Raw genomic sequence first — 11,017 nt, 5'->3', positions numbered from 1 at the left:
AATTATTAAGTCATGTACTAACAGAGACTTGGAGGAGAGAGACCTAATATTTAATAATCCACATTTCACTGTTTTACTCTTTGGTTCAGATGTGGATACTGTATTGTTCTTTCTTTGTGATTGTTTATGTTTAAGTTGTTTGTTGCTGGTTTTTAGTTTGTTTTTTGTCTTTTTGGAAGCTGACACAGTCTCTATGGAGATGGGTTTTTGGGGGGGTAGCAGGAGGAGAGAAGCTGCAGAGAAGCGTGTAAGACTGCAACTCTGCTTCCTGGTCCCAACTCTGGATAGTCATATTTTGGGGGGTTTAATAAATTTGTCCATATTTCTAGAAATGAGAGCTGCTCCATCCAAAGTGGGATGGATGCCGTCTCTCCTAACAAGACCAGGTTTCCTCCAGAAGGTTTGCCAATTATCTATGAAGCCCACATCGTTTCTGGGACACCACTCAGACAGCCAGCAATTTAAGGAGAACATGCGGCTAAACATGTCACTCCTGGTCTGATTGGGGAGGGGACCAGAGAAAACTACAGAGTCCGACATTGTTTTGGCAAAGTTGCACACCGATTCAATATTGATTTTAGTGACCTCCGATTGGCGTAACCGGGTGTCATTACTGCCGACGTGAATTATGATTTTACTAAATTTACGTTTACCCTTAGCCAGCAGTTTTAAATTTCCTTCAATGTCGCCTGCTCTGGCCCCTGGAAGACAATTGACTATGGTTGCCGGTGTCTCTAGCTTCACATGTCTGAGAACAGAATCGCCAATTACCAGAGTTTGACCCCCGGCGGGTGTGTCGCCGAGTGGGGAAAAACGGTTAGACACATGAACGGGTTGGTGGTGTACCTGGGGCTTCTGTTTAGGACTATGCTTCCTCCTCACCGTCACCCAGCCGCCCTGATTCCCCAGCTGCTTGGGACCTGCCGGGGAACAGCTAGCGGGGCCTACGCTATTTTCGGCTGCACCAGCTACAGGGGCCTGGCTAGCTGCGGGTGAATGAAGGGTGCGAAGCCGAGTCTCCAATTCAGTAATCCTGGCCTCCAGAGCTGCAAATATGCTACATTTGTTACAGATATCATTACTGCTAAAGGAGGCCGAGGAGTAACTAAACATCTGACACAATGAGCAAGAAAGTGCAGGAGGGACAGGTGAAGTAGCCATGGTGCTAATGAGTCGGCTACGAGCTAAGCTAGGCTAGCGAGACAGTACAGAGACAGTGAGTGAATACTTTGGCTATAAATTAGGTAGTGAGTACACAGAAAGTGTGCTTCGGAGGAAGCACGTGAAGATTATACTATGAAAGAAGAATGTATTTAAAAGTTGTTAATTAAATCGCTAAGCAAATAAGCTACTCAGAAACACCACTGTGTTTGAGCAGGAACAGGAAGTGATACTCTACCACAGAGCGAGCGAACACCAAGTGACAGCGCCACAACCAGAGCGTTTGTCGGGGCAGCAGCTTCACCCGGCCTGCGTCAGACCACTCTTAGTGAACGCAGGCCACTCGGTAAGTCTTCTTTGGACAAACTGACCGACAATATAGCCAAATGGATAGCAAAGGACTGCAGACCGCTAAGCATTGTGGAGGACAAGGGCTTTGCGGATGTTTTAAAGGTTGCATCTCAGGACGCGTCCTACAAGCCCCCAGCGAGAAGCACAATAACAATTCGAATCCACGAACTGTATGAAACGGAGAAAAAGAAAAAAGAAGAGGCTTTAGTTCACACAGAATGCGTGGCTCTGACAGGAGACCACTGGACATCATTGAGTAATGACAATTACCTGGGAGTTACTGCGCATTTAATCACTGAAGCCTGGGGTCTGACATCCTTTGCGCTGACTATAATGAAAACGGAAGAGCGGCACTTTGCGGAGGCTTGTGCAGAGCAGTTCCAGACTGTTGCTCGCAGGTGGAGAATTGAGGAGAAGGTGACAACAGTAGGCACGGACAGTGCGCGCAATATGATCGCCGCGGCTCGCATCATGCCATTCAATCACATGCCGTGTACCGCGCACATTCTACAGAGATGCATCACAGTGAGTCTCGCAGACAGTGGCTTTGTCACTGCGCTGGCCAAATGCCGCAAAATTGTTGGCCATTTTAAGCACAGCCCAGCAAACACAGCAGAGCTGAACGCAGAGCAGGTGTCACTGGGGCGCAAGCAGGAGCCGTTGGCCCAGGACGTGCCTACGCGCTGGAACTCCACGCTGGAGATGGTGAAGCGCTTGATCCGCAACCAAACTGCAGTAACCGCGACTCTGGATAAACAAAAGCATAAACTTGTCCTCCTGACGCCTCCAGAGTGGGACAAACTCCAGAGACTGGAGACACTTCTAGAGCCCTGCAGGTGAGCCTGTCATTGTGACCATAATTGTAGGTTTAGATTAAATGTATCAAACATACATCTTAAATCAGTTTTGTTATTATGAAAATGTCTTATTTAAAAAATAAATGAAATCAAATATTTTATTAATATTACCTAGTATTAAAAAGCTTTTTTAAATTTGCTGTCTTATCTCTCTCTCTGTGTGTGTGTGTGTGTGTGTGTGTGTGTGTGTGTGTGTGTGTGTGTGTGTGTGTGTGTGTGTGTATTCCACTGCAGATATGTGACTGAACTGCTGGGAGGAGAGGCCTACGTCTCCTGCTCTGTAGTTCTACCAGCCTTCTGCCACCTGCGCCGTGTCATGGAAGTAACTGATGAGGACCCTGCATATGTGGTGAGGTTTAAAGAGAAGTTTAAGGAAGACCTTGCTTCCCGCCAGGAACATACCAACTATGCATGGCTCCAGATCGCAACTGCACTGGACCCACGTTTTAAAGACCTACGCAGTGTGCCCAAGACTGACAGAGAAGCAGTGTGGACCACACTGGCAGGCATGCTGCATGAAGACTCTCCTAGAAGATCACACACTGCAGAAGAAGGTCCAGCCAAGAAGACTGCAACCCCCCCACTGTGCTTTGCCCTGATATCTGCAGTGTGAGGTTGGATCGCTCATTCTCATCCTCACACTGATGCCACTTATTTCGGTCTTTGTTTGACATAAAAGGGCATATTTGTCACTTTATTGCAACTATATTTGCACTCTTGAGCTCCTTCATTCACTGACTGATCATAAAGTTATTACTTGCGTTATGTATTCATCCGTTTGAACATAATTAATGAAGCCACATGTAATCACTAAAATTTGTATTTTGGGTACAATAAGAGAGTTTCAGATGGAATGCTGTTTTGTTTTGTTTAAATTTCACCAACTTGCTGATGCCCACGGTTGTGAGTGCGGCTTCTTGCTGTACATGGGTGGATGGTTGTAAATCACATCACAGATGCCAAAAACCTCTCAAACCAAGCCCCCTTGCCGGTGATGCTGTGCGCAACCTCGTGACGGAGTCAAGCATATTCAAAACACCCCCTCACCTCCCGTGTCAAACTCAAATGTCAGCCTATTTCATGTGTCACTTTTGGAGCAGTTGCCATCCCGACGAGCCATGGAGAAGTTCGTGTTTGTGTTATTTTACTTATTTGGTGTTCTGGTGTGTTTGGGCACCGGTCAGCACCATCGTGTTGAGCACGTGTTGGACCGTGGACACACCGGATTCAGTGGGAGAATAACGGTCAGGTGTACAGTTTACTGAGCACTGGGACTCAGTATCGTTTACCAGCACAGACACGGAGACGCGCTCAGCTTCTATTGAGAGCAAACAACCAAGTGAACCCTCCGGCTGCGTCCAGTAGACGAGACACACCGTCTGGGCCGGGAGCTTTCCGAGCATTCAGACTCTTAAACTGCTTCCTCGCATCTGCTTCATGAATATGAAGGGTTGTGGTGGGAGGAGGTGGTGTGAAATCCTCTTTTGTGTGGGGTGAGGAGGGGGGTGTTGTAAAAGTCCCCAAGAGCAATGATGAGAGAGTCCGGGAATGTCCGCTCCATGTGCAGTATCTGCTCCGCGAGTGCGCACTGAGCTGCCTGCGCATCCGCATCTGGCGGGATGTAAACAGCGGCCAAGATGAATGAAGCAAACTCCCGCGGAGAATAAAACGGTTTGCAGTGAATAAAAAGGTATTCCAGAGAGGAAGAGCAGTGCTGAGCAATCACTGTTACATCTGTGCACCAGCCACTATTAATGTAGAAGCAGACACGTCCACCTGTGGTCTTACCAGAGAGAGAGGCCTGCCGGTCCGCGCGCAGCAGATGAAAGCCCTCCAGCTTGAGCGCGCTGTCCGGGATGTCCTCACAGAGCCACGACTCCGTAAAACACAAGACACAGGAGGAGGCAACGTCTCTGTTCATGCTTCTCATCAGGGCCAGCTCGTCCATCTCATTCCTGAGTGAGCGTACGTTGGAAAGGAAGATCCCAGGAAGAGCAGTTCGCAGTCCGCGTCTCCTCAGACGCACGAGTGCGCCGGCTCGCTTTCCTCGCTTTCGGCGTCTCACTTTCCTGATCAGAGTCTGCAGTAAATCTGCCGCAGATGCGACAAATATTGGAAGTAAATCCACAGGTGTTGTAGTCCTGTAGTTAAGAAGCTCTTCTCTAGTGTAAGAATATCCAGAGGAGTGCCCAGACACAGAAGTTATGCACAAAAACAAAACAGAAGTAACGCACTGAAGCACCGGGGCATCCATACGCGGCGGCGCCATCTTGGAACAAGGGACTTGTCTTTGAAAGGTAGAGTGTTAATTACTAAAGCTGAAGGGATATCCCGATGAACATATGCTGCTCTCTCCTTACATCTGGATAAGAAAAGTAGTAAAGATATTGACCGTATGCTCTTTAATTTTATATGGAAAAACCGTACGCACTATATTAGAAAAACTGTTGTGATGAATAAGTACGAATCAGGTGGGCTTAACGTCTTAGACTTTTCTACTTTAAATAACACTTTCAAAATTAATTGGGCCAAACATTTTCTTAAAACCCTACCTCTATCTGGAACTTTATACCATACCACATTTTCTCTCGTTTTGGTGGCTTTACTTTTATTTGAAATTGTAATTACAATGTTGAGAAAGTCCCTGTAAAGCTTTCATCCTTCCATAAGCAGGTCCTCTTAGCGTGGACCCTCATTTATAAACACAACTTCTCACCTCACAAATACCTTATCTGGAACAACAGAGATATTTTATAGAAAAATAAATCACTTTTCCTGGAAACTTGGCTCCAAAATGGGATCCTATTGGTGGCTCAGCTGGTTAGTAAAGAGGGACAACTACTTACTTACAACGACTTTATTGCACTATATAATTTTCCAATCAGTGTTCCAGATATCAAGCGGAAGACAGTCTGGATGGTCCCCCATAAATATTTGATTGTAAATAAGGTGAAAGAAGTCTCTTTTAAAATTCGACATACATGTTATCCAGCCAGTCACTACATGGTCAAATTTAAAAGGGACATAAATACTAATTGTACTTTCTGTGGGGATCATCCAGAAACGGTGACACATCTTTTTTGGTACTGTTCTTTTACACAGAGATTCTGGAAGGAATTTAGCAGCTTTGTTATTGTCCATATTTTAAGGGAGTTTTCTTTACGATGGGAAAATGTTTTATTCTGTTTCTTTAAGTTCCCCAAGAAGTATGAGAAATGTTTTTTATGATAAATTTCTTAATACTTTTAGCTAAATTTTTTATCCATAAATGTAAGTTTACTAACAAAACACCATATTTCTGTCATTATTTTAAGGATGTGCACATGCACATACAATCAATATCAGACTGCACCAACAAAAAGGCTCTCACAACAATATATGTATGTGAATTTTTGCGTGTATTCTTATAATTGTTACCTTTTTCTTTCACCCTTGGCTTTTTGTGTTCATGTTCTGTTGTATACTTCATCTGTTCGTATGTTGTATACTCATTGTTTGTTAAATAAAGTTTTAAAAAAAAGACACGCTTTGTTTAGACCCCCAAAATCCTTTCCACGCCCACCCCCGTGACATCACGCTCCAAAGCCCTGTTACGTCACAGAACGTGGTGATGTCATAGTGACAGTCCTTTCATCCTTTGATGTTCAAGTCTATAAATAGAGGACAGCTGTCAAAGGGAATTCATTAAGCTATCGTTTTGTTGGAGTGATACAGCACATAAAAAAGCAGAAATGAGTTCGAAAGCTAACAAAGACAGAAATGTTAATTTCTCGAAAACAATGGTTAAAAAAAGTGAAAAAGAAAAAGAAACATATGCCAGACAGTTCGAGCAAAGACTGCAGCCAATGATCGACGAGGTTGAAAAGCTCAAAACTGAGCTTGACTACTTCAAAAACCTGCATACAGTCAATAAGAAACGGATCGAGGATCTAACAAAAGAAAACAATGAACTTTTGCAGAATAATAAGCTGCTGGGTTCGGTCTTGGATGACAGGACAAACATCGCAGACAGGTTGGACTCGATAAAAGATGACCACGAAGCTCTGGTAAAGTTCCGCGCAGAGACGGAGAAAACTCTGGCTGAGCTTAAAGAAAAACACGAGGACGAAGTCCAAGTCCTGCAAGGACTGCTGGAAACAGAGAAAGAAAAGGTGGCACGTCAGCAATTTCACAACAGCCAAGTTGTTGAATTATTATTGAAACGCCACAAAGAGGAAAAAAATAAGATGCAGCAGTTTTACCAGGAAAATACTAAAAAACTGGAAAACAAAGCAAATGCTGCAGACAGGAAGTTAGAAGAGGTGATCAACATGTATGACTCCAAAATAGAAAAGCTGCAGACGGCAGTAAAAAATAGTAGAGGTGTGACCGTCAATGCGGTTAAGGAACGCGAGGAAGAACGTCAATCCTCGCAGTGTTGGATTGACGGTGTTTTGTGGCATAATACACAGTTACAAGACGAAAATGAATTTATGGTTAAAAACATGAAAGAATTAACAGAGGAGAAAGGTCAAATGGGCAAAGTGATAGACGACCAAAAGGCCCAGAATATGGCGATCAAGCAGAAATGCCAGAGTAATATTAGAGCTCTGGCCTTGGAAAAGAAAATGAAGGCTATGCTTGAAGACGAAGTTGATTCTTTGAAAAAGAAAATTGAAGACGTCAAAAAGGCCCTAAGCACAGAGCAGGAAAACCACAGAAAGACAGCAGTGGACCGGCACAAAGTAAAAGCGGCACACAATCAGGCACTGGCTGAAAAGGTGGCGCTGGAAGAGAAACTGCGCTCCACAAAAAAGCAACGGGAAAGATTTATATCCAAAGTGAATTGGCTGGAGAAGAAAGAGCGCTACTTCCAAGAGGAATTGTGCCAGTGCGTTTTGTCCTTTGAAAAGGCATTTCCACATGAAGGTCACTTGAGAGGAAAAGAAAAGGTGGAATTTAGGGATATGTTCCACTACTTGAAAAAGAAATACGTAGACGGAGTGGAAGGCACCCCCTTTGTTGGAACAACGGAGTTTCTTGAAAAACAGCTGAACTGTCTACGTATCAGATGCAAGGATCTAGATGCAGCTTTACTAGCTAAAACACGGGAGCTGGAATCATTTAAAAAGCAGTACAATGACATGGTAAAGTCTTCCGAGTACGCTTTATTCCGACAAAGAGAGGAGCTCATTGGACCAGTGAACCAGATTATCCAAAAGGCTGCCAATGAAGAAAAAGAGATAGGTCATCTAAAATCTAGAGTGAAAGACGCTCAACTCCAGCTTAAATTAGAAAAACAGAAAGGACAAAAGCTGGCATCGTTGGACCATAGAAGCATGATGGGGAGATGTTCTGAGGAGACTCCGTCTCAGATTAATCCTCGTCCACTTCCAGGGAAAACTACATTTATTCAGGTACGTCCAAGACACCCTGGCAGAAGTGCAGGTATGGCTTCCCCAGTGAATCCTCCTGTAGAGTCTCCATCAACACCACCTTTCCTCAATTCTGATGATGGATTACCACCAGTTGATTGTTAAAAATTAACTGCTAAAATAGGCCATTAGAAGTATACTTCATCTTGTCTCCCTATATCATGGGTGGGCATTCTCAGTCCACGAGGGCCGGTGTCCCTGCAGGTTTTAGATCTCACCTTGGCTCAACACACCTGAATCACATGATTAGTTCGTTACCAGGCCTCTGGAGAACTTCAGGACATGTTGAGGAGCTAATTTAGCCGTTTAAATCAGCTGTGTTGGTTCGAGGACACATCTAAAACCTGCAGGGACACCGGCCCTCGTGGACTGAGATTGCCCACCCACCCCCAACCGGTCGCAGCAGATGGCCGCCCCTTCTTGAGCCTGGTTCTGCCGGAGGTTTCTTCCTAAAGGGAGTTTTTCCTCCCCACTGTCGCCCAGTGCTTGCTCAAAGGGGATCATTGGATTGTTGGGGTTTTCTGGCTTTTACTGTAGTGTTTTTACCTTACAGTATAAAGCAGCTTGAGGAGACTGTTGTTTTGCCATGATGCAATATAGTATTAAATATGACTACATTTTAAAAACATCTATTATAGCATCAAAGTAAAACAAAAAAACTAAATGAAATGAATCAAAATGTCTAATCTGGCAAAACAAGAAAAGAAAAAAGGTTTCACCTTTAAATAAAAATCCAAATCACAAACACATTCTGATTTTTGTTGTGTGTGTTTTTTTGTGTATGTTGTCACGTATAAAATCGTTGCACTCTGTCTCGGTGTCTGCCCGGCCGGCTCCGCAAGGCTACATATGTTTATTGTGTTGCTGCTTTCTTCCACTCGTCATTCTGCCTGGGCGGAGCTCAGGCCCACGCACCTGTCTGCAATTACGCTGCAACGTGTCCTGTCTGTATGGAGACTGAGAGCTGCCAGAGTAATAATGTAGATACAGGCCTCTTTCTCCTTCTGCTGCTGTTCATGCTTTTATTCCATTGATGTTGCTATCATTTGTAAATATATTTATTTGCTCTTATTTTATCAATTTACTGTCGTTCATGTATTTAATCTTCTTTGTATTTAAATATGATTTTTTTTTAAGTAATGCCGCGAGATGGACAGTTAAATAAAGGTTTCATTGAATTAAAAAAAAGATTTAAAGATGACTGGTGGCGGAAGCAGAGCACAGACTGTCTGTGAGAATCTATCGCCATCGTGTGGTGCAGAGATATATTGCCATTGAATTTAGACAACGAAAGCTTGGCTCACAGAGCAGCTGCAACACGAACAAAAAACATTAAATAGCAACATGATATATTATATTATATTATATTATATTATATTATATTATATTATATTTATAGCTGTCGAAATTAACGCGTTAATTGCGATAATTAAATTTTGGAATTAATTACGTTAGAATATTTAACTATTTAGCGCAACACGCAGATAAGTCGCTCCCATAATTCCACTTGATTTGTTTACCGCGCCACTGAAAATGGAGAAGCAGGAAGCGGATGGCCTTCTGGATGGGGAATTTAAATACAAGAAGAACATAGATGGGACAATAAACAAACGCGTTGTAATTTGCACTCACTGTAGTAAAGAGTTTCAATTTCACCGTTCAAATTCGACCTTAAAATACCACCTTAATGCCAAACACGCGTTTGTCGGGGCAGCAGCTTCACCCGGCCTGCGTCAGACCACTCTTAGTGAACGCAGGCCACTCGGTAAGTCTTCTTTGGACAAACTGACCGACAATATAGCCAAATGGATAGCAAAGGACTGCAGACCGCTAAGCATTGTGGAGGACAAGGGCTTTGCGGATGTTTTAAAGGTTGCATCTCAGGACGCGTCCTACAAGCCCCCAGCGAGAAGCACAATAACAATTCGAATCCACGAACTGTATGAAACGGAGAAAAAGAAAAAAGAAGAGGCTTTAGTTCACACAGAATGCGTGGCTCTGACAGGAGACCACTGGACATCATTGAGTAATGACAATTACCTGGGAGTTACTGCGCATTTAATCACTGAAGCCTGGGGTCTGACATCCTTTGCGCTGACTATAATGAAAACGGAAGAGCGGCACTTTGCGGAGGCTTGTGCAGAGCAGTTCCAGACTGTTGCTCGCAGGTGGAGAATTGAGGAGAAGGTGACAACAGTAGGCACGGACAGTGCGCGCAATATGATCGCCGCGGCTCGCATCATGCCATTCAATCACATGCCGTGTACCGCGCACATTCTACAGAGATGCATCACAGTGAGTCTCGCAGACAGTGGCTTTGTCACTGCGCTGGCCAAATGCCGCAAAATTGTTGGCCATTTTAAGCACAGCCCAGCAAACACAGCAGAGCTGAACGCAGAGCAGGTGTCACTGGGGCGCAAGCAGGAGCCGTTGGCCCAGGACGTGCCTACGCGCTGGAACTCCACGCTGGAGATGGTGAAGCGCTTGATCCGCAACCAAACTGCAGTAACCGCGACTCTGGATAAACAAAAGCATAAACTTGTCCTCCTGACGCCTCCAGAGTGGGACAAACTCCAGAGACTGGAGACACTTCTAGAGCCCTGCAGGTGAGCCTGTCATTGTGACCATAATTGTAGGTTTAGATTAAATGTATCAAACATACATCTTAAATCAGTTTTGTTATTATGAAAATGTCTTATTTAAAAAATAAATGAAATCAAATATTTTATTAATATTACCTAGTATTAAAAAGCTTTTTTTAATTTGCTGTCTTATCTCTCTCTCTGTGTGTGTGTGTGTGTGTGTGTGTGTGTGTGTGTGTGTGTGTGTGTGTGTGTGTGTGTATTCCACTGCAGATATGTGACTGAACTGCTGGGAGGAGAGGCCTACGTCTCCTGCTCTGTAGTTCTACCAGCCTTCTGCCACCTGCGCCGTGTCATGGAAGTAACTGATGAGGACCCTGCATATGTGGTGAGGTTTAAAGAGAAGTTTAAGGAAGACCTTGCTTCCCGCCAGGAACATACCAACTATGCATGGCTCCAGATCGCAACTGCACTGGACCCACGTTTTAAAGACCTACGCAGTGTGCCCAAGACTGACAGAGAAGCAGTGTGGACCACACTGGCAGGCATGCTGCATGAAGACTCTCCTAGAAGATCACACACTGCAGAAGAAGGTCCAGCCAAGAAGACTGCAACCCCCCCACTGTGCTTTGCCCTGATATCTGCAGTGTGA

At 44.3% G+C, this 11,017-nt stretch overlaps 2 protein-coding genes across 2 annotated transcripts; both read left to right on the top strand.

The window, feature by feature from the left end:
• Positions 1–1,845: 1,845 nt before the first annotated feature.
• On the top strand, positions 1,846–2,982 carry LOC146607179 (E3 SUMO-protein ligase ZBED1-like). The gene is made up of 2 exons (XM_085347810.1): positions 1,846–2,348; positions 2,604–2,982. Exons 1-2 carry the CDS (start codon positions 1,846–1,848, stop codon positions 2,980–2,982), a joined length of 882 nt encoding a protein of 293 aa, XP_085203936.1.
• A 6,334-nt stretch (positions 2,983–9,316) lies between these two features.
• On the top strand, positions 9,317–11,017 carry LOC146607178 (E3 SUMO-protein ligase ZBED1-like). Its single transcript, XM_085347809.1, has 2 exons — positions 9,317–10,389; positions 10,639–11,017. The coding sequence occupies exons 1-2, from the start codon at positions 9,317–9,319 to the stop codon at positions 11,015–11,017; spliced, it is 1,452 nt and encodes a 483-aa protein (XP_085203935.1).

Source organism: Diplotaxodon limnothrissa, linkage group LG23, assembly GCF_057381915.1.
Source record: "Diplotaxodon limnothrissa isolate DT_005_m linkage group LG23, D_limnothrissa_male_GT1.1, whole genome shotgun sequence".
Lineage (NCBI taxonomy): Eukaryota > Metazoa > Chordata > Actinopteri > Cichliformes > Cichlidae > Diplotaxodon > Diplotaxodon limnothrissa.
The sequence above is the reverse complement of the archived record's forward strand: the minus strand, read 5'-3'. Positions and strand labels throughout refer to the sequence as shown.

Excerpts from the sequence above, each read along its gene's own strand:
- LOC146607179 (XM_085347810.1), top strand. The coding sequence starts at position 1,846 with ATGAAAACGGAAGAGCGGCACTTTGCGGAGGCTTGTGCAGAGCAGTTC. Across the intron at positions 2,349-2,603 it reads ACACTTCTAGAGCCCTGCAG|ATATGTGACTGAACTGCTGG; the intron begins GTGAGCCTGTCA and ends ATTCCACTGCAG.
- LOC146607178 (XM_085347809.1), top strand. The coding sequence starts at position 9,317 with ATGGAGAAGCAGGAAGCGGATGGCCTTCTGGATGGGGAATTTAAATAC. Across the intron at positions 10,390-10,638 it reads ACACTTCTAGAGCCCTGCAG|ATATGTGACTGAACTGCTGG; the intron begins GTGAGCCTGTCA and ends ATTCCACTGCAG.